We start from the raw sequence: 24,581 nt of genomic DNA on the forward strand, positions 1-24,581 counted from the left end.
CTTTACTTCCTTGGTTAAGATCACACCAAGGTATTTTATATTCTTTGTGGATATTGTAAAGAGTATCAATTCCCTAATTTCTTTCTCAATCTGTTTGTCCTTGGAGTAGAGGAAAACTACTGATTTTCTTGAATTAATTTTATAACCAGCCACTTTGCTGAAGATGTTTATCAGTGGTAAAAGTTCCTTGGTGGAATTTTTAGGACCACTTTAGTATCATATCATCTGCAAATAATGATATGCTGAATTCTTTCTTTTCAAATTGTATCCCTTTGACCTCTTTTTTGTTGTCTTATTGCTCTGGCTAGTATTTCAAGTACTATATTGAATAGGTAAGAAGAGAGTGGACAGCCTTGTTTAGTCCCTGATTTTAGTGGTCAAGTTTCTCACCATTTACTTGGATGCTGGCTACTGGTTTGCTGAATATTTCTTTTATTAAGTCTAAGTATGTGCCTTAAATACCTGACCTTTCCAAGACTTTTAACATGAAGGGGTGTTAAATTTTGTCAAATGCTTTCTCACCATCTAGACAAATAATCGTGTGATTTTTTTTCTTTGAGTTTGTTTATGTAGTGGATGACATTGATGGATTTCCTTTTATTGAACCATCCTTGAATCCCAAGAATGAAGCCCACCTGATCATGGTGAATGATTGCTTTAATGTGTTCTTAGATTCTGTTTGCAAGAATTTTGTTGAGTATTTTTGCATCAATGTTAATGGGGAAAATTTGTCTAAAGTTCTCTTTCTTTGTAGGATCTTTGTGTGGTTTATGAATGATTGTAATTGTGGCTTCAAAGAATGAGTTGACTAGTATTCCCACTGTTTCTATATTGTGGAATAGTTTGGAGAGTACTGGTATTAGGTCTTCTATGAAGGACTGATAGAATTGTGCACTAAACCCATAAGGTCCTGTGCTTTATTTGGTTGGAAACTTTTTGATGTGCTTCTATTTCCTTAGGGGTTATGGGACTGTTTAGATGGTTTATCTGATTCTGATTCAACTTTGGTATCTGATATCTGTCTAGAAAATTGTCCATTTCCTGTAGAATTCCTAGTTTTGTTGAGTATAGGCTTTTGTAATAGTATCTGATGATTTCTTTAATTTCCTCAGTTTCTGTTTTTATGTATCCCCTTTCATTTCTGATTTTGTCAACTTAGATACTCTCCTCTGTGCCCTCTGGCTATACTAGATAAAGGTTTATCAATCTTGTGGATTTTCTCAAAGAACCATCTCTTGATTTTTTTTTGTATAGTTCTTTTTGTCTCTACTTGATTGATTTCAGCTCTGAGCCTGATTATTCCTGCTGTCTACTCCTCTTGGGTGTACCTGCATCTTTTTATTCTAGAGCTTTCAGTTGTGCTGTCAAGTTGTTAGTGTAGGCTCTCTCCAGTTTCTTTTTGGAGGGGCTTAGTGCTATGAGTTTGCCTCTTAGCACTGTTTTCATTGTATCCCATAAGTTTGGGTATGTTGTCCCTTCATTTTCATTAAATTCCAAGAAGTCTTTAATTTCTCTCTTTATTTCTTCTTCTTTTTTTTTTTTTTTTATCACTTTGCAAGGTTTTGCTTTGTTTGACAGCAGTTATGGGTTGAGGGGGCACACAGGCCTGACCCCTGTGTTCCGTTTGACCATGTGAGGAGAACCACAGCAGTGCTGGTGGTCCTGGGGGACCAGCCAGAAGAGCTCAGCCAGAACCACTGGCTTCGTGGCTTTTCGTTCATTTTGCCTTCGGCCCCTTCTCGATAGGCTTCCCGGTGTCCTTCCCCCGGAGCTTGAGGCCGATGGCTCTCTCAATTTTGCCCAAAACCTGGTTATTCGGAATGGCCCGTCCACTTTCATAGTCTGCGATGACTTGCGGCTTTTCATTGATTTTCGTGACACAGAAGCGTCAGGCCTTTGCTCTGCCGACCCCACTGGATCACCTTGCCCACCTCCAGGGTCACCCTGTCGTGATGCAGCTCCTCTGTCTCCCGGTCTAGCTTGGCTGTGTTTTTAGTGATGGAATGCTGCTTGTTCTGGCCAGCAGCCCATTTCTTGGATGTCTCCACATCTCCTCGTCGCTGAGCTGCTAAGACGGCCTGCTTAGACCTGGCCTGTGCGGCTGTGGGGCCCTTCTTGCGCAGCACCGTCACGGTGTCCCAGTCACTCTTGGCCATGGCCCGGCGGCTCTGGCAGCTGCTTGAGACCCGACGAGGCGACGCAACGTCCCTTCGTCGCCTCCCCGCCTCTTTATTTCTTCTTAACCAAGCTGTCATTGAGTAGAGCATTGTTTAGCTTCTATGTGTATGTGGGCTTTTAGCTGTTGTTGTTGTTATTGAAGACACCTTAGTCCATGGTGATCTGATAGAATGCATGGAATTATTTCGATCTTCTTGTATCTGTTGAGGCATCTTTTGTGACCAATTATATGGTCAATTTTGGAGAAGGTACCATGAGGTGCTGAGAAGAAGGTTTTGTTTAGGATGAAATATTCTATAGATGTCCTTTAAATCCATTTGGCTCACAACTTCTGTTAGCTTCACTATGCCTCTGTTCAGTCTCTCCATCCATGATATGTCCATTAATGAGAGTGGGATATTGAAGTCACCCACTATTACTGTGTGTGGTGTAATATATGCTCTGAGCTTTAGTAGAATTTCTTTTATGAAGGTGGGTGCTCTTATATTTGGAGCATAGATGTTTAGGATTGAGAGTTCATCTTCATAAATTTTCATTTAATGAATAAAAAGAGTCCTTCTTTGTCTTTTTTGATGACTTCTGGTTGAAAATCAGCTTTATTTGATATCAGAATGGCTACTCCAGCTTGCTTTTTGAGACCATTTGCTTAGAAAGTTTTTTCCCAGCCTTTTACTCTGAGGTAGTGCCTGTCATTGTTGCTGAGATGAGTTTCCTGTATGCAGCAAAATGCTGGATTCTGTTTGTGTATCCAGTCTGATAACCTGTCTTTTTATTAGAGAATTAATTCCGTTGATGTTAAGGGGCATTAATGAATAGTGATTGCTGTTTCCTGCTATTTTTGTTGTTACAGGTAGAGTTATGTTTGTATGCTTTTTATCTTTGGTGTTTGTTGCAAGAGGATTAGTCCCTTGATTTTCCTAGGGTGAAGTTTCCCACTTTGTGGCAGTGTTTTTCATTTATTATTTGTAGGGTTGGATTTGTGGACAGATATTGTGTAAAGTTGGTTTTGTCCTGAAGCATCTTGGTTTCTCCACCGATGGTGATTGAGAGTTTTGTGGGATATAATAACCTGGGCTGAAACTAGTTTTCCCTTAGGGTCTGTATGATATCAGTCAGGATCTTCTAGCTTTCATAGTCTCTGTCTGGTGAAAAGTCTGGTGTAATTCTGACTGGTCTGCCTTTATATTTTACCTGTCCTTTTTCTCTTACTGCTTTTAGGTTTCTTTCTTTGTTTTGAGCATTTGTTGTTTTGACTATTATGTGTTGGGAAGAATTTCTTTTCTGGTTCAATCTGTTTGGGGTTCTGTAGGCTTCTTGTATGTTAATGCTCATCTCTTTTTTGGGTTACAAAAGTTTTCTTCTATAATTTTGTTAAAGATATTTACTGTGCCTTTCAGTTGATATTCTTCACCCTTTTTTACACCTATTATCCTTAGGTTTGGATATCCTTCTCATTGTGTCCAGAATTTCCTGGATGTTTTAGCTTAGAATCTTTTTTATTTTTTCATTTTCTCTGACTGTTGTATCAATGATTTCTATGTTATTTTCTGCTCCTGAGATTCTGCCTCCATCTCTTGTATTCTGTTGGTGACGCTAGCATTGCCTCCCATTGTCTTTTCTAGTTTTGCAATTTCAGGGTTGTCTTCTTTAGTTTTTTCTTCATTGTTTCTATTTCTGTTTTCAGTTTTTTCACCTGGTTGTTTGTGCTTTCCTTAAGCTCTTTAAGTGATTTTCGTGTTTCCTCTTCAAGGGCTTCAACTTGTTTTCATGTATTCTCCTCTTTTTCCAGTACTTTTTTAAGTGTGTTATTTATGTGCTTCTCAAAGATCTTCATCGTCATCATGAAGTATGATTTTAGATCTAAATCGAGTTTTTCTGGTGAGTTGGAAATTCACTCTTTGCAGTGGTGGGAGAACTGGATTCTGATGTTGCCAGATAGTCTTGGTTTCCGTTTCTTGTGCTTGCCTCTAGCCATCTTGTTATAGGTGATCTTGTTGTCTCTTAGTGAAGCCTGTCTCTCTTGTGAGTTTGTGGGACTGTCGTCTCCAGAGGAAGATTGTTTCTAGGTGTTTCTCTCTCAGGGTTGGTTGTGAATTCCGATGGCAGAGCCCAGTCTGATGGGCCGGGTCTGACCTTGAGACAGAAGAGTGCACTTCCAGGCAGTAAATCTGCCCGCACCCTGAGAATTTTGGGCAGCCTCTCCTGGCGTAGAGCGTGGGCAGAAGAAGTTGACTCACTCTTCCGTTTAGGATGGAAAGCATTTCTGCAGCTCTTCCGAGTTGCCAGGGACTTGTGGTCGAGTGGGCCACCGGTTCTGGTGAAACTGGGCTGGGTCTGGCCTTGGGATAGAAGTGTGCACCCCCAGGCAGTTCCACTGCTTGAACACTGAGAGTTCTGGGTGACCTCTCCCGGGATAGAAAGTGGGCAGAGGGATTTTTTAACTCTTGAGGGCACATGGCCATCACCTAATCCTTCAGCCCTAATGCCCTAGTGATGTCAGCCAGACACAGAGCAAGGGACTTTCACTCACAGTTTCATACTTGAATCCAGTTTCACATTGAGAGGTCTATGACCTCAAGAAAATAGCTTGACATTTTTGGTTCTTCGGACTCCTTATCTGGACAATGGAGATATTAATAGTGTCCACAATGGGGCTTTTCTAAGAAATAAATGCATTAACATATACAAGTTCCCAGAATAGTACCAGACACCAAGGGGAAAAATACTCAATAATTTTGCCACATTATAAATGTTTACACATACAAAACACTCTGCAATTTATAGTTCCACCACTTTTTGAGATATTATCAGAATATAATAAGATACATATTGAAGATGCATTAATACACAGTTATAAACACTTGAATAAAATATCAAGTCAAATAAAATTAAACTGAATATTAGCACAGCATATTATGAGCTGCAGATCTCAGTTTGGCTATAAAAGCAATGCAGTGAATTCAAGATTCCACAGTAGATCTTTTTATTGCCATATTGAATTCTTCTCTTGATTCTTATTATGCCCATATACATGCCAGTATTTGTACCAAACACATATATACATACATGTGTGTGTGTCACAAAACAATATCCTATTGGTTATTATACTTGCTCAAAAAATAATTTGAGAATTAGTAAAATTGCAAAAGTCTATGTGATTCTAGGGGGATACAGTTTGAATTCTATCTTGAATTTCATAACATATAATTAAAGGTTTTATAGACAAGACCTCCTCTATGTCTCTCTTAAGAATAATTTACCTTTGCTTCCCAGTATAATGTTATGTAGAATTTCCATTCCATGTTATTTTCTTCTAAATCTTAAACCAGGCTTACTTCTGGACACACTATAGAAGCATAAATTAATTCAATCTCTGCTCCTTTCCCAAGCCATTGGCATCAATGATTCAGAGGGGGCTTTGCGTCACACAATATGATATGTCGTTCAGCTGCCTACTTTGGTATTAATTCCAAAGGAAAGTTGACTCAACATCTTCTCAAACATTAGAATAATAATGGCAAATGACACCATAACCTCTTAAAACCATATTATCAATTTTAAATATATAGCTTAGTGATAAGTTTCTCCATAGACCCAAGGTTTCCATTTAGAGTATAAAATTTCAGAGGACTGATTCCTATTGGATCAACCCAGAGAATCTAGACTTTAGAATCTAATAAATCTTTAGGAATCAGTTTTTAAAAGCTAATTATAATAGTAAATTTTTGTCATAATATAAAAGGTTATAATCTTTTGTCATGATATAAAATGTTATAATAACTCATTATTACCATAAATATCAACATAAACCCCAAACAGAAATGACACCAACATCTAGGATATATAATGTTTGATTAAAGATAGTCGCTAAGATATATGCACATGCACAAATGTGCTTATAGATGTTATGTATGTTATATGGATATATTTGTATGCACAAGTATCAGATTTTAATTGTACCATTTATATTATCAGTAAAATATTTAGCAAATGTGTTGCAAGAGCTGTAGACCAACATTTGGGGAAAGTTAGAATCACTGAATAGAGGCAGAACAATGTGAATGGGTTTTTATACATTTGTCAAACTCCAATAGCACAATACTCACTCCTACATCTTTTAAAGCAGAACCATTTGCTCCTTTCCAGGAAAAGACTCCTCTCTTCACTGGTGATGTGACTTTTGTTTGAGTAAACAACCGCAACCAGTTGCCTAATATTTCAAAATGACATGTGAGAAAATACACTTGTCAAGCTAGCAATTTCTGGTACCAGTAAACAACTCATAGCATGACATCAACAAAGGTTCCAATCCAAACCATAGAGAAGCCTGGGACTTAACATGTTTTGAAGGCATGGGAATGACTTAGGACAAATAGAAGAATCCCGCAAATGATGGAGCTTAGGCTTAGGGTTAGCTAGCACAGCTAGCCATTTTGTCCATGGAGCCATGCATCCTATTGATATTCTGATATTCTTCCTATGCCAACTGGACCAGATTTTCATAAATCCAGTCTAATAATCAGAAATAATAGCGCTTCATGACAGCCTGAGAAAATGATTTAGTGGCTAAATTAGCAATCTGCATGTTCCAGTTTCAGAACCAATTATTCCTGTATTGCACCTACAGAGTAATTTGTGATCAGAAACCATGATGACTCAAAGTTACCTGTTCCCTACACTGGCTGATCTGTGGGTACAGGTGAATAAATACTTGGAAAACTTAAGTTTGTTCAAAATTGTGTCTATATTATGTGACACATGGTAAGAAAAACATAATGAGATAATTATAGACTGGAAGCAAAAAATGATACTGTGAATTTGTTATTTGAAGACAGTATATATACTTTCTGGATAAGCAAGAGATTTTTACAGAAAATAAGGTAGTTGGACTTATCCAATGTTAAAAGGGTGATCCAGGTTTTGTGGGGGTATCAGTAGCAAAGAAGGATAAAAAGCAAGGGAACAGATTCTGAAAAAAAAGAACCAATTCTTAATAAGCACAGGACAGGAGAGCCACAGTCAAACCCAATGAAAAATATCAATATCTTTTTCAGGCTCAGATGTGTGCTTCTGCCAAATACTCCCCATTCAGTCTAGTGTAGGGACCAGGATGTTTGGGGTATACCCTAAATACAGTATCTTAACAACAAGGAGGAAGCAAAACAAATAAAATCATGTGGTTTCAGAGAAGAATATTACTTGCAAACTACATGCAATTCACTTATCTCAAATAGTGATTCCTCCAGCATCTAGTAGCCCTATTCATATTATAATTCACCCATAAATCATTGTCTTCCCAGCATTGCAAAGAAATACCTCAATGCACAGCACATTTTAATGTTCAAAACTTGTCTCTATTGTTGTTTTATTCCTGTGCAATATAAGAGAATAGCTTTGTGAGTTGGAATCAAGCTAGATGTGTTAAGAAGCAATAGCTAATGAATTGCATTAACAAAAGTAAAACAGAAATAGGAGATTTAGTCATTACTCATATATACTTTCTTGTTTATTTGACTGCAGGTGTGTTGTGAATGTCTATTTTATGCTAGCTCTTATGCTAAATCCAGCTACACACAAATAAGTGGTAGGTACATATCGCAAAATTTCATCTTCTTAATCTGAATACATCTTTCCCTGTATTCTTAAAACACAGCTATTTGTGGGCAGATTGTATGTCCCTACTAAATACAAATTGCTTGAGAATGGGAATTCTAAGATGAACTTCAGAAGAAGATGACATCCCAGTGACTATTTTATTTCTGAGTTATGTTCTAGTCATGTCTCAATAGCTTCATGTTTCTTTTTGACTTAAACACTGGTATGTACAGATGAGCAATTCAATTCAGATATGTATTTGCCAGAATACACTGAACCTCTCTCTCTCTCTCTTTCTCTCTATCTCTCTCTCTCTCTCTCTCTCTCTCTCTCTCTCTCTCTCTCTCTCTCTCTCTCTCTCTCTCTCTCTCTCTCTCCTTCTTATTGGTTATTTTATTTATTTCCATTTCAAATGTTATCCCTCCCGAATCAGTTTAGTTTCTCCTTCGCAAATACCCTATCCCATTGACCAACTTCAGAAAGGGTGCTCCACCATTCATGCACCCACTACCACCTCACCACCCTCGAATTCCCCTAAACTGGGGCATCAAGCTTTCACAAGACTAAGAGCCTCCCCTCCCAAGAGATAAGGCCATTCTCTGATACATGTGCAGCTGGAACCATGGGTCCATCCATGTGTATTCCTTGGCTGGTGGTTTAGTCCTTGTGAGCTCTGGGGGTTCTGGTTTATTGACATTGTTGTTCTTCTTATGGGGTTACATACCCCTTCAGCTCCTTCAATTCTCCTCCTAACTCCGCCATTGGGTCCCTGTTCTCAGTCCAATATTTGGCTGCAAGTATCTGCTTCTGTATTGCTCAGAGTTGGGAGAGCCTCTCATAAGACTGCTATATCAGGCTCCTGTCAGCAAGCACTTCTTGGCATGAGCAATAGTGACTGTGTTTTGTGGCTGCATATCACAGGTAGGGCAATCACTGATGGCCTTTCTGTCAGTCTCTGCTTCACTCTTTGTCCCTGTATTTCCTTTAGACAGAAACAATACTGGTTAATACTTTTGAAATGGGTGGTTGGTCCCATCCCTCAATCAGAAGCAGTGCCTCACCTGTGGATATGGTCTCTATAGGTTTTTTCTCCCCTTTGTTGAGAATTTTAATTCATCCTAGCTGAATCCTGGAAGCCCCTTGTTTTCCAGGAATCTGGGACTTTCTGGTGGCTACCCCAGTTCTTCATCCCCCACTGCTACATACCTCTATTCAGTTTCATAATTCTCTGTACATCTCGCCCTTTACCCACACCTGATTCTGACCCCCTTCACGCTTCTCTCCTTTCTTCCTCCCAAGTCCCTTCTTCTATCTCTCATGACTGTTTTCTTCCCCATTCTAAGCAGAATTGAAGCATACACACTTTGGTCTCCCTTCTTCTTGAGCTTCAGATGGTCTGTGAGTTGCATCATGGATATTCTGAGCTTCTTTTTGGCTAATATCCACTATCAGTTACTACACACCATGAGGGTTCTTTTGTGACTGGGTTATCTTACTCAAGATGATATTTTCTAGTTCCATCCATTTGCCTAAGAACTTTGTGAAATCAATGTTGTAGGGCTGGAATTGTGGAAAAATATTATGTAAATTTGGTTTAGTCATGGAATATCTTGGTTTTTCCATCTATGGTAATTGGGAGCTTTTCTGATTATAGTGGCCTGGATTTCTCCATCTGTAGTAATTGGGAGTTTTTCTGATTATAGTAGTCTGTGCTGGCATCTGTGTTCTCTTAGGGTCTGTATGACATCTGCCCAAGATCTGGCTTTTATAGTCTCTGGTAAGAAATATGGTGTAATTCTAATAGGTCTTCCTTTATATGTTACTTGACATTTTCCCTAACTACTTTTAATATTCTTTCTTTGTTCTGTGCATTTGGTGTTTTAATTGTTGTGTGATAGGAGAACTTTGGCTTTGGTCCCAATCTATTTGGGCTTCTATAGGTTTCTTGTATGTTTATGGGCATCTCTTTCTTTAGGTTAGGAAAATATTATTATATAATTTTGTTGGATATATTTACTGGACCTTTGAGTTAGTAATCTTGCTTTCTTCTATACCTATTATTCTTAGGTTTGGTCTTTTCATTGTGTCTTGGATTTCCTGGATGCATTGGGTAAGGACCTTTCTGCATTTTGCATTTTGTATTTTCTTTGACTGTTGTGTCAATGGTTTTTATGGTATCTTCTGTACCTGAGATTCTCTCTTCCATCTCTTGTATTCTGTTGGTGATGCTTATGTCTATGGTTCCTTTCTTAGGTTTTCTATTTCCAGGGCTGTCTCCCTTTGTGATTTCTTTATTGCGTCTATTTCCATATATCCTGGATTTTTTTCCAATTATTTCACCTGTTTTGTTGCTTTCCTGTATTTCTTTCTTGGGGCAAGATTGGGGTACAGAGACCTGTGGCACAGGGTCAGCTTCCAGTCACAGATGGAAACCAGAAGTATCATGTCTGTGAAGGATCTGTGCAGCACCACAGTTTCTGGTTCCTCTGGGCCCTTGACAGTTCCCACTTGGGCCAGGTACTTGAGCAGTATTGGTGGTCTCACCTGTAAACTTAGGTATGTCAGCACTCCTGGAGGTCAAGCTATCTCTAGGCAGGATTGGTATGCAGACATTTGTGAAACAGAGTCAGCTCCCCGGTGCAGATGGAAAGCAGATACCCTGTAACTCTCTTATTAGGTAAAAATAAACCTTAGATTTTGGTCATATTTAGTGGTATAGACGTTTCTCTGACAAGGTAACTTGATTCTCAAACTGCTGAACCTTTCTTTTTCTTTTAATTTTTTTTTTTTTTTTTTTTGAGACAAGGTTTCTCTGCATAGTCTTGGGTGTCCTCGAAATTACTCTATAGACAAAGATGACCTGAAACTCCCAGAGATCTGTCTGCCTCTTCCTTCTTAGTGCTAGGATTAAAATCATTAAAGGCATAAGCTACTACTGCCGAGCTTCTAAACCTTTCTAAACATAAATGATAAAAGTTTTGTTAATAAATTGAATTTTATGTGTGCTTCAGGAGAGGAAATCAAGGAGAAGTACTGAACTACAGTTGGCATCATTTCAGTATCTTAAACTTTTCTATTTAATTTTTAAAAACCAAAATAAAGTTTTGGAGAATATTGGCATTTAAAACTAGAAATTTACATGAGCTAGCAATTCCTTGCTTTTCTGAACTTTTACCTAAGTCATAAAATAAGAGAATTTCAATGATATTTGTCTTGTTTGTACATGTTACAATGATACTGAATTTCCTAGTATATAAGCCACAAAACTTCAGTGATGCAATCAATGAAAATTTATTCCCCACTCATAAAAGACTCACCTACTCCACCCAGTTTCTTAAGGTTGTAAATGTTCTGCGATTTTAAAATACATCTTCAGAGGTAACCTTGGCTAGTAGCATTAGAATAAGGATATAATAAGAAATATTGTACAGGCTAGGTAAAGAAATGGCACTTTGCTTTTCTACCTACTTCATATTAACAAGAACTTAGCCATAGTTATCTGCAAGAGATAGAAAAAAATGTAAAATCCCTGTGAGAAGCTGGAAAAGAAAGTTAATAGTCTTTACCACACTGATGATAGTAAATTATCAAAATCCTTTAGCAGAGATAACAAAAGTCATTCTTTATTTTAATTAAATGTGGGTATTTAAGTAAGCTTTATTTTAAAAACGTAACTTGAATATAAAATAAACATCACACAACAAAATTTGCCTGACCTAAAGTCTGTACATCTCAATGAACTTTTATCTAGTTAGAAGAGCCATTTCTAAGATGTGAAGCTTCAGAGAATGTAACCAATGTATTTATATATGTAGACAAATGTACATGTTGGAACAGTATAATCTGTAGAAAGAAGAAAGGCTAAATATTAGGGGATGTGGAAGAACAGAATGCAGGTGACAGATATGAGTTAAGAAAACACATAAATCTATTTGTTTTTTCTAGTTTTAATGCTACCATGTTTTTTAGTAGGTGATATATTTGATGGTAAAATATAAAATCCAACTTTAAAATTTATCATTTCAGAAGAAAGTATTTCCCTTGCAAGTAATATTTTTCTGTGTTTTTATTAATAATAGATATTTTACTAAATGTCTTTTTAAATAGAGTTTTGCTTTTTTGTATGGTGTTTGAGAATCAAACCCAGGTTCCAGTGTCCTAGGCATTTTGGAGCATTTTTGAAACAGTACTTTACTGTTGCATGATGAAATTAGGAAAGTTCTATGTAGCAAGAATGTTCCGGATGGGATGTCAGAACTACTCTTGAGGTTGTCAAGGAGCATCTGTATGTAGAGTGGAGATGAGCAAGAGAGACAAGAAGGCAGTCTGGATAGGGTGGGGAAGTAAACACTAAATAAACTACAAGAAAGTCACAGCATGGAAAATGTTTGGGACAATATGACATAAACATAGTTTATGCTATATAATGATTAGAACATGGAAGCATAGAAGCTGAAAGAGAGTTAACCTTATGTTAAACTATTTAGTTCAATGCTGAAAAGTGATTATCTGAGGTACATTTTGATTATTGAACAATGATGGTGATACACTGATGAAAAGGATAGATGGGCCTCCTGGCTCTCATGGCCTTTGCACCCTGGGAGTCCTCAAGAGTTGGAAAATGTGGAAAACTCTTTCAAATGTCATATTGGTTCATGGTCATTTCAACAAAATCACTTTGGAAATTATGGAATGAATCAGTATTTAGATGAAGAAGTTCTCTAGCCATTGATGAAAAAATTGAAAATTCAGGGTGGAATAAGAGTGCACCAAGATAGTGAAAGCGGTAGTCTCTGGTTAAAGGGATACATACCTCCCCTAAATTTCTCATTTCTCTCTGAGGCTCTTTCTGTTTACTCATTACTACATGCCCTTATCTTCTTCATTCATCATTTAAACTCTCAATCCATTGTTTCCTAGATGATGAAACATTCCCTCCCTCTTCTGAACAATGTTACTGTATCTTTCTCCAAATACCCACAGTAACCTCAACATTTCTCTGATATTTCTGATTCTTTCTACCTAGCTTCTGACATAGCATTATATGGCAAATACCTATTAAAGTTTGGTAGAGTTTAAAATACAAAAAGAAGAATAATAACAAAACATGGCAGAGTCAATTAATGCTATAATTTTGGTACAGTATAAAAATTAAGTTTTAAAGATGTATGTTGTTTTACATATTAAAAATCCTACTGGTCTGTTCTCCAGAATGATGAGCACCCTTCCTGGGATCTACACAATCAGAAACTTTTCTTGGACTTTGTCAAGTGAAATATCTCTGCATGTCAGTCTTCAAACAGCATCCAATACATAGTGACTAATTATACCAGGTGCCTTAACACTGAGAAATAATATTACCAGAAAATTTTTATGTCCACAAGGCTTTAAAAGGCATGACACTTTACATGAGAAATCAGGTAACATATTTAAAACATAAGCAACTTTCTTATTTCTTGTGTGTACCTGTGTGTGCATGCTATGTGTGTGTGTGTGTGTAGAAGGATAGATAGATAGATAGATGATAGATACATATATAATGTTAATATATATTATATTATTTTAATTAAATGTAAGATTTAAAGTAAACTTTATTTTTAAAAAAATAACTTGAATATAAAATAAAAATCACACACCAAAATTAACCAGACCCAAAGTCTACACATCTCAACAAACTTTTATCTAGTTAAAATAGACAAAAGAAAAAAGGAATTCTTCCTGGCACAAAATAGTCAAAAAACAAATGTTCAAAACAAAGAGAGACTACTAAAAGCAGTTAGAGAAAAAGAACCTGAAACATATAAAGACAGACTGATCAGAATTATACCCGAATTTTCAACAGAGACTATGAAAGCTAGAAGATCCTGAACTGACATCATACAGACACTAGAGAACACAAATGCCAGCCTAGGTTACTATATCCAGCAAAACTCTCAATAACCATAGATGGAGAAACCACAATATTCCCAGACAAAAACAAATTTACACATTATTTGTCTATAAATCCAGCCCTACAAAGAATAATGGAAAAAAAAGTCTACACATCCCAATGAACTTTTATCTAGTTCAAATAGACAGACTAGAAAATTCACTAAACTCTTTTCAGTTAGGTTATTCTAGTATCCTAAAACATCATGAAAGCCCCATAGTAATTATGAAATTAATATTAATTAATTAATATTAATTAAACTATGAGGAACTATAGAGTTGATTTCTATTTTATCTGTTTTTACAGTCTTATTTTGTCACAGTTCTACATTCCAGAATATTGAGTTGCATTTTGTTTGCTTTTACTTCAAATAGCGTTTGCTAAAAAAAATTATTTTCCACCTTCTTATTTCTAGTACATAGAAGGAGAATCTGGGAGGAGCTTGAGGAGGCAAATAATGATTAGAATATATAGTAAACAAAAGCTATTTCAAAAACTTAATGTTTAGAACAATTGAATTTCTGTGTACTACTTTAGAAGCAAGTAGAAAAATAGGTGATTTAATAACTACCTTATTTCTGAATGACTAGTTAGTCTGAGACATGAAGATAAATAAAGTGTTCCTAAATTATTTTATCTGTAAATTACATGACATAATGCTATGGTCTACTTAATAGCCATGTTGGATTGTTTCCAGTACCGAAGATACCAAACTCTACAATATTCAAGCCTCTTTACTGATAATATGTAAAAAAAGAAAAAAAGAAAAAAAACTATGTTATTTTAAGTAGTCTATACATGTTCTCCAATTACCTAATATCACTTTAGATTAATTATTATACCTGATAAAGATAAAGCCTTTGTAAATGCTTGTCGCATTGTATTGTTTAGAGAACACTGACAAAAAATATGTCTGTGCATGCTCAGTTCAGGTGTACCTTTAAGGAAATCTTTTTCTTTTAAGGTTGGTTAGATGTAGAATGGACAGAAGATCTGGGAAGATGTAGAGATAACAGCTTATCTCCCAAAATTCCCAGACAGCTTAACAGAATTCGGGTCTTAAACAATGCAAATAAATTGCACTGAAGGCCCTGCCAATAAAATAGAGCTACGAGCATTTCTTGTTCTTACCTAACCCCCTGGTACAATCTCAGTGCCTTGTCATTTGTATGACTTCAGCAATGTTAATGTCACACACAACAGTATTTTAGAATGGAGTAACAGCACCCTTGAAATCTATCAGATATTCAGCTGTTGAAGATGGAGGAATTTCCTTCGTATAAATTACCCGGTTCGTGTTTGGCTGAATTCACCAGTGACGTCATCCGGGTCGGGCTGTTCCAGAAGTTTTAAATCAGTAGCTCTGTGTTTTTATTTGTTGTGGATCTGCTCAGGTTTCCCTTATGAATCAGATTTTGGATCAAAATCTTCCTTAGAACGTGTTCATGTCACGATGCTCTAACTTGTTTACATATACTTACTTGATGACATCCCCTTAGGATCGTCCTCTCCGTACAATCAGCAGTAATGTCTCCTGTTCCTTTCTAACTTGTCTAATTTCAGTATGCTTGCTTTTGTTCAGTCCAGCAAGGTTAAGTTTATCTTTTCTTTTCTGTGGGGGTAATGGGGAGGACACAGAATTTGGCCGTCCCGGAACTCACGCTGTAGACCAGGACGTTCACAGGGATCCACCTGCTTTTGCCCATCTGCCCCTGGGTGACAGGATTAAAGGCATGAGGCATTTGAAGAACAAAATCCTCTGTTGTCTATTTGGTTTCATTGTAATTTTTTGTGTTTTCTGATTGCTTTAGCTTTAGTTTATTTTACTTTTTCCAGTGTCTTAAGGTAAAGTGACAGACTATTTGTTTGAGGTGTTTCTTCTCTGATATATAGGCTCCAGGGCTGTAGATCGCACAAATGCACCGTTTCGTTATAACTGATAACCACTTTTATGGACCTCAAAATGTTTTCTAACTTCCTTTCATTTCTTCTCTGACTGATTTCCATATAATTGTAAATCTTCCATTTTTTTTTCTGTTACTTATTTTTAATTGCAATGCAGTTGGAGAAAATGTACATTGCATGATTCTGGTTGTTTTAAAAGGATTGGGCTTGTTTTATAGCTAGCTTGTACGATTTTGAGAGTGTACTTTTCTGCTGGGAGGAGAAGAATTCTACAGGTGTCTTCTGTTTTATGTATTATCAAGAGTAGAATATTGAAGCTCCTACTATTATTGTAGAATTTGCTCTTCTTCCATTTCTGTCTGGTTTTATATCATGTATTTGTGGGTTTCAGTAGCAGTAAAGATGTTTGTTGTTGCATTTCTTAGTGGATTGCAGTTTTTCCACCATACATTTATTCTCTACAATAAAACAAAATGCCTCTCTCTTTCTTGTTTTTTACTTATTCACTTTACATCTTGCCTCCTGCCCCCCTCTGGTCACTCCCTCCCACAGTCTTTCACCCATCACCCCCTCCCCTTCTCCTCTGATCAGGTGGGGACCCCACTCTGCCACTGCAAGTCTCCGTGAGGCGAGGCACATCCTCTCCGACTGAGGCCAGAGGAGGATAAATTTGGGGTCGACAGTTTTGTGGGTGGGGTGGCGTCCCTGGATGGCTTAGCAGTTAAGAGCAATGGTCTCCCTATTTCCAAGTGCATGTTCGTTCAGAGGTGGATGAGGGTAACATGGCGGCTCTAGCAGAGTCTATTCTCACGGCACAGCCTGTGCTTTCATACTGAATCGCGGGACTTCACTTCGCCTTTATGCAACTTGATGCTCTGCCACTTGATGGGGTCGCTTCCTCCGTTCACCTTTACTAAGTGACAAGAATCATTGGGTTGACAGCTTCCAGCTTTACTGTTTGTTTTGGCTTTGCTTTGTGGGTGTCTTGTATCTGGTCTAACTTTAATACTTCCTTTGGATTCGGTGAATGCTCTAGTGTAATATTTTTATTAACTTAATGATTCTTTTTATTCTGGAGTTTTCTTCATGGTTTCTTTCACACTTAACATAAGTATACAGAGTTCAGTTCTATGGCAGAGCATAAAGTTGTTGTGCATAAAGTCCTAGATTTGAGACACAGTCCTCCAAAAACAAATATATATGAATATATATGTAATATGTTATAAGTATATATTGGCAGTATATACTTCATTTTTATATGTATGCAAACCCAGTGAGCTGCAGAACTGTCCTCCCAATACATTATTTCTTCTTTTGTGCTTTTATTGTTCTAATGTTACATCAATGTATTTTACAAATTTAAAAGTACCATAATTATTATATTAAATAACCATGTCCTTTTGTAAAGGCTAAAGAAAAGTATACTAAATGATGCATATGTGCCACTGACATATGCTTGGATATATATGTCCAGATAAATAGACAGAGCAAGAGGAACAAAGAAGTGTTAATTTTGTTGACACCCATTTACCGTGTCTTGCTCTTCTCACCGGTTTCTGTGAGCTCTCACTACCACCTCACACTCTTTCCTTAAGCTAACGTAGATTCATTCATATCTAAGTACTTTCCGATATTATTTAGTATGTGCCCCTCAACAGAACCAATAACAAACTTGCACATATTATATTGTATAATGTCTTTAAAAACCCATTAACTAGAGAAAAGAAAATGTACACATCACATTTTAGTGATGGTATAATAAAACCTTCTTTGGTTCTTGGGGATGGAGATGACTACATTTCAACTGCTGGTTGAGACTTTTAGACTAAAGAATTTTCTTTGGGTCATTTTCTTAAGAGCTTTCTTCTATTCATAAATTCTCCAAGTCATTTTTTTGGCAGTTCCCTTATTTTACATTCATTTTCTTTCATTCATAAATTCTCCCAGTTTTTCTTGTAACATCTTTATTTTACAGTCACTTTTCAATCATGATTTTTACCCAATGCACAAGCACTAGTCTTACTACATTTAGAATATGTTGCCCTCTGGACCCCATCATGTGTGCTGAGGGAGAGCCACCCACTTCACTGCGAGGACATGATGAGTGGCTTTTTCATGTTCTTTATCTGTATCATCCACATTTTTACTATCACATTGGTGTTATCAATCTATTTGCCTTATATCTTATTTTAAATAGAAATAAACATTTACATATGTAATCAATATACACTGTGATATGCTGTAGAGATTGAAAGTGTTTCTGGCCAATATTCTTGTAATGTTTCATTAGAATTTTTCTACCTCCTTTTTTTTTCCACTCAGCCTAAGTAACTGTTTCTGTTTTAAGAGCTATCTCACAGTGTTTTCCAAGCAGCCCTAGTAATTTCTCTTTATTTTTTTATCTCTGTTCATTTGGAGGCTTTGCTTTATATGAATCCTCACATTTTTTTGACTCTTTGGACTTTCGTTTTAAATACACTTCAAAGTTTTATGCCAGTTTTCTAGTTCAATTATAACACTCCCTTCTAAAATAGTCCCCCTTTGTTTCCCACAGGAGCCTTGAATTCACGGTCTTTCTGCCTCCATCTCCCAGTTGCTGGGTTAAAAACATGTGTCAGCATGCCCAACATTTCCACTACCTTATTCCACATTTCTCTTTGGGTCTTTTATTTGGTGAGACACTGCTACCATGTCTTTCTATTTCTTTCAAAATGACTTTTTTGGCATTTTGTAATTCATGTCTTTTTATTTTATGTGCACTGGTATTTTGACTGCATGTGTGTATGTGTGTATGTATGTTTGTTTATGTGTATATATGTGATTTTGTATATGTGTGTATGCATGTGTGTGTGTCTGAATAAATACTGAGGGTTTATTCCAGGGCCTTGTGCACACTAAGCACAAGATAACTAAATATATTCTATTCCTTCTTATCAAGAAAAAAGAAAACTCTTCCTAAGTGGTTTCACTGAGTTTAATTTAATAAAGGAATATTACATCTGTTAAGAAATCATTTCTATATTTCCAATAAAATAAGAATAAAACATATGAAATATTTTATCTTTGATCTATAGAGCAAATATTGATGAAGCTGGTGTGAGCAAATCAATGTGACAAGAATTGGAACAGTTTGATGCCAAAATTCTCTTCACTGTGACATTAATTCCTAAGAGAGAAAGTTTTTTTTGTTGTTTCACAGACACATTTAAACTTAATTTTACAAATAAACCATACCACATACAAAGATAAAATAACGAAATTTTTCCTTTCAAACTGACATAGCAGGAAATGATTTCCCTAGAATGATCCTGCTGCCTGTTTGTTGAATTTGTTTGTTTGTAATGTTTTATGGAAACATAAAAATTGATAGCAGTGCTCAGGGTTAGTGTTTTAAGGGAGATACTGACAATGGGTCCCTACATCACAAGACTGCAAAGTGCTGATTTTTCCTGTCATGTACTTAAAATATTTGGGTGAGACAGTGAACCTGAACTCACGATTAAGAAAGAACTCATAGAGCTCCGTTTTGGAGTTTTAAGAGCATCTGTTCTTCAATAACTCTTCTCCAAATTATTATAAAGTAAATTTATGTTGCTGTTTGTCCTTCTCAGTGATCAAGTTCCAATATCTTTTGAGCAGCTTTAATAATTTTTAATGAGTTCTTTAGATTTTAAAGGTCAAAAGTTTAAAAATAAACGTATACTGATATATTTTCAATATGAAACTGCTGATCTTGTATTTTCGTTGTGTTCTCAGCAAAATAAGAAGGTGGAGGACAATCCTGTCATTGAGTCCTGCCCAGAACCACCACTGTATGTCTTTGTTCTCACATACATGGGGTATGGAATTGGAATGCTATTTGGCTATCTCAGAGACTTCATGAGAAACTGGGGAATAGAAAAATGCAACGCAGCTGAAGAGCGAGAAGAACAAAAAGTAAGTATGCTTGCCTCCCCATGTCTGTCATCATCTACCCCTTCCCTTCTCAACCTGTGATTCAGGCAGAGACCCTGGAAATAAGGACATGTTCAGGAACCATTCACCATAAATTCAATTTATCTCCACTTACTAAGCCATCTATTTGTGGCCCTGGTGTTTTTTTGTTACAAACATTTATTGAAATCCTGTTAATTATCAGGTACAGAGTAAGATTTCTTGTTCATTATCACATTTAACCTAGACAATATTTTCATAACCCACATGATAAATGATCATTTTAACCTTGACCCAATGAGAAAGACAGCTTTGGAAGCCATGGCACCTGGGAGGTGATCTTCTTCGCTCTTCTAGACTCGGTATCTATATGGTCTCTTCCAGAGTAAGCACATGTACCTTGCTGAGATGTGGCATTTTAATTTCATGTAGAACAGGATTTCTCAGTGTTTTTCGAAAAGCCCTGTGCATTGACGGAATTCAAAGAGCATCCCTGGCCTCCACACACTAGATTTCTCATTGGCACTGGATGACACACATAGCAACAATCATGTCACCGCATTTATGCATCAGTCCTTAAAAGGAGGAACAAAACATCCACAGGAGGAAATACAGAGACAAAGGTTGGAGCAGAGACTGAAGGAAGGGCCATCCAGAGACTGAGGGGATCCATCCCATACACTGTCACCAAACCCAGACAATATTGTGAATGCCAAGAAGTGGATGTCACATGCTGACAGGTGCCTGATATAACTGTCTACTGAGAGGCTCTGCCAAAGCCTGACAAAACAGAGTCGGATGCTCACAGCAAACCATTGGACTGAGAACAGGGACCTCAATGAAGGAGTTAGAAAAAGGACTGAAGGAGCTTAAGGGGTTTCTCTTCAAACAAAAACAACACTTTCAATCAACCAGATCCCCCAGACGTCCCAGAGACTAAACCACCAACCAAAGAGTACCCACCGTTCCAACAACATATGTAGCAGAGGATGGCCTTATCAGGCATCAAGGAGAGGAGAGGTCCTTGGCCCCATGAAGACTCAATGCCCCAGTATAGGGGAAGCTAGGGTGGGGAGGTGGAAGGGAGTAGGTGAGGGAGGGAACACTCTCCTAGAGGCAGTGGAAGGGGAGTTCCAGGGGGAACCAGCAAAGGGGATAATAGTTGAAATGCAAGTAAAGAAAATATCCAATAAAAAAAGAATTATTTACATAGTTATTTTTAAAGTATCTACATTGCCTTTTTCTGTACTGAGCTAGAAAATAGATGAAAAGATAATCATAGATTTATCCTGTATGTGTATATAATTAGTTCTTTGGGAAATTCATACATGTCTTGATCATATTCACATCTTTCACCAACTCTTTTTACTTCCACACTCCTCCCTTACACGCCCATCCTTGTGCCCTTTTCCCCTCCTTAACTCATCAAGTGCAATTTGTGATGCCCAAATAATCTTGGATGTGTGGCCTTTCACACATGGAAACTTACCATGGTCAACTTACCTGAGGATGTATGTTCTTAAAGAAAGCTGACTTTTCATGTTTCAGAAACTAGCAATAATCAATGCTCAGTCTAGTGGTTAGCTGAAAGCACCCTCATCTGTATCAGTATGGCTCTGGCAGAGCCTCTGAGGAGGCATCTATATCAGGCTCCTGTCAGTAAGCACTTCTTGGCAATAGGAATAGTTACTGGGTTGGGTGGCTGCATATGGGATGGATCCCCATATGAGGAAGCCACTGGATAATCTTTTCTTCAGTCCCTGCTCCAGTATTTGTCCCTGAATTTTCTCCCATAAGTGTTTTTATGCCTTCTAAAAAGGACTGAGGCATCCACATTTTGGTCTTCCTTCTTTTTAAGCTTCATAAGGTTTGTGAATTGTTTCTTGGGTATTCTGAACTTTTGGACTACTGTGCACTTCTGAGATTTTGGGCTATTATCCACTTATCAGTGAATGCAAACCATGTATGTTCTCTTGTGACTGGATTACCTCACTCAGGATGATATTTTAAAAGTTCTATCCATTTGCCACAGAATTTCATGATGTCACTATTTTTAATAGCTGAGTAGTACTCCAATGTGTAAATGTAACACATTATCTGTATCCATTCTTCTGCTGAGGAACATCTGGGTTGTTTCCAGCATCTGGCTTTTATATATAAGGCTGCTATAAACATAATGGAGCATGTGTCCTTGTTATATGTTAGAGCATCTTTTGGGTATATGCCCTAAAGAGGTATATCTGGGTGTTCAGGCAGAACTATGTACACTTTTCTGTGGAACTGCCAGATTGATTTCCAGAGTGGTTGTACCAGCTTGCTATCCTTTCTCCACTTCCTCACCAGATTTTGCTATCACCTGAGTTTTTGACCTTAGCCATTCTGACTGCTGTGAGGTGGAATCTCAAGGTTGTTTTGATTTGCATTTCCCTGATGACTAAGGATGTTGAACATTTCTTTAGGTGCTTCTCAGCCATTTGATATTCCTCTATACTATAAATCAAAAATAGTGACCATGAGAATGAGAAAACTCATTTCCAATTATTCAACACTTCCTCCATTGACTGTAGGATAGAATTTAATCTCAGACAGCTGTATAAGCCTCCTTTACTTTATAACTAGGCAGCACAGTTTATTCATATTGTGGAAGAAGTTCGAGGATAGGATGGGAAAGGTGTCCAGAGGCCACAAGAATCATGACACTGGCTTTGACTTCTAACAAAGTAGATTCTGAACAAAGAAAAACCTAATACACCAGATGGTCTATTCTCACTCATCCATCTCAAATATTACCTGTACAATTCCCAGTAATTGATTTCTAGTAATCAAGCCTACTCATATATTATAGCCTCCAGACTTATTCTTGCCCATCATAACCTCATCTGCCTTACGACTATCTCCAAGGTTCTTTTTCCATGAAGTCTTCCCTATTCTACCAAGTTATGATTCTCTTTCCTACTCCAATTCTGTGAATGCCCAAAGTGCTTGGCTCAGGAAATAGTTATGGATTTTGTACTTTCTGCCTACCATCAACTAGTATGAGCCAAATGATAAAATCACAGATGCTCTGTGTGGTGGTTTGACTATGCTTGGCCAAGAGAGTGGCACTATTAGCAAGTATAGCCTTGTTGGAAGAAATATGTCACCTTGAGTGTGGTCTTTGAGACTTTTTTCCTAGCTGCCTGGAAGCCAGTCTTCTCCTGTTTGCCTTCAGAACATGAACTCTCAGCTCTTTCAATGCCAAGCCTGCCTGAACTCTGACATGCTTCTTACCATGATGAAAATGGACTGAACCTGTAAGCCAGACCCAATTAAATGTTTCCTTTGTAAGAGAATAAGGATGGCAAAGGACACAGACACACCAGGAATGAATGTATGGGTTACTTCTCCAGTAAAGGAGCCAGACCCTCTGAGATGCTTGCAAAGAGTAGAAGAAGTACAGAGAGGAGGTAGTAGAGGAAGGGAAAGTAGTTGTAAATATCATCCAAGTCCACATGACCAGATGGAAAAATCATGTTTCTATGTAATATGGGTGTTTCTGTTTTATTTTGTTACTAAAAGATTGTTTCCCAGGGTACATTGACCGATATTCTAAATTTATAATGCATGTGCATATATGAGGAATAATTTATATCATGTTAGTCATATTTATGGCCTGCTTCTTGCTTTCATTTGGACATGAGATAAGATTTCTTTCAAGTTGATAAGAGGTGGATTGTGATGGTTATTCCCAGTTGTCACCTTGACTGTATCTGGAATGAACTACAATGCAGAAATGAAGGACATACCTGTGATCAAGCATAGTGGCCATGATAAGCTTAGGCCCAGGCAAGGTGATACATGACTTTAATTCCTGGAGACAGAGACAAGCAGATTTTCTCTATACCAACATGGTATAGAGCAAGTTCCAAATAAAGAACAGCTTAAGTCCAGGCACAGCGGTTCAAACCATTATTCTGAGTCATGGCTTCTGCTAGAGGCCTACACGAGAACAATGGAAGAAGAAAGGTTTCCTTCTTCACTGCCTGATTACACATACTTGCCATCACATCTGTTGAAAGCTACCTCTTCAGGATTCCACCTTATAGAGAAGACTGACTGAAACACCTAGCCTCATGGGACTAAGTATCTACTAGATTCTTGGTCTTTCTTCTCATTCATAAAAGTCCATTGTTGCGCTGGTTGAAATGCTGACTTTAAGTCATTCCAATAACTTCGTTTAATATATAGAGACATTCCATAAGTTCTGTGACTCTAGAAAACCCTAAAACTCTCTGCTTTGAACCTCAGCTCATCTGCAAATCTTAACATTAATGCATGACATTTTTATCAACTTTATTTTTTTAAAAAGAGAGATACATGTACAGATTTTTCAGAGCATTTTGGATTAAAACTATATGAATATATTTTGTCAGTACTTGATTTTTTTTTAAGGTTTGATGGTATGCATCGAAATCTTACTAGTTACCATAAGCATAAAGTACATGTAAAACAAAATGTAACATGGAAATAGTCAAAGCTTTCTTTGTGTGTATAAATTGAACATAATGATTTTCAAAATACCAAAATTTGCCATGAGGCTATTTTCTTAGCTCTTGAATTATTAATGATTTAATGTTTAGGTGTCCCCCACTCTGAGTGGGTGCTATACACTTGTTGTTGCTTTTCTTTTTCTAAGAAGAACTGGCTTCTACTTTTTGGTCTTTCTTTTTTTGAGCTTTATATATGTGAGTTGTTTCTTGGGTTTTCAGAGATTTCTGGGGTTAGTATCCAATTATCAATGACTGTATATTACGTCTGTTCTTTTGTGACTGGGTTACCTCACTCAGGAAGATATTCTTTAGATGCATCCATTTTCCTAGGAATTTCATAAAGTCATTGTTTCTAGTAGCTGAGTAGTACTCCATTGTATAAATGTACCACAATTTTTGTATCCATTCATCTACTGAAGGACATCTGAGTGACATTTTGTACAAGAACATAAGCTGTTATCTCTGCTACAAGGGTGACCTGGTCCCTCTGCAATCTTGTCAGCTCAGTTCCT

General features: G+C 37.2%; 1 protein-coding gene and 1 pseudogene across 2 annotated transcripts in view; one reads left to right on the top strand and one right to left on the bottom strand.

Annotated features, from left to right (window-relative positions):
* The window catches only part of SPTLC3 (serine palmitoyltransferase long chain base subunit 3), a gene marked incomplete at both ends in the record, with an annotated part of 111,235 nt that overhangs the window by 10,268 nt on the left and 76,386 nt on the right, over window positions 1-24,581 (top strand). Inside the window, one exon of the mRNA XM_080931308.1 lies at window positions 19,364-19,543. Coding sequence (XP_080787434.1) covers window positions 19,364-19,543 — 180 coding nt within the window. The remainder of the gene's footprint in view (window positions 1-19,363; window positions 19,544-24,581) is intronic.
* LOC308431686 (endothelial differentiation-related factor 1-like) lies at window positions 1,583-2,160 on the bottom strand (annotated as a pseudogene). The gene has a single exon. The product of its transcript is annotated as an endothelial differentiation-related factor 1-like (transcript).

Source organism: Micromys minutus, assembly GCF_963924665.1.
Source record: "Micromys minutus genome assembly, chromosome: 17".
Classification (NCBI taxonomy): Eukaryota; Metazoa; Chordata; class Mammalia; order Rodentia; family Muridae; genus Micromys; species Micromys minutus.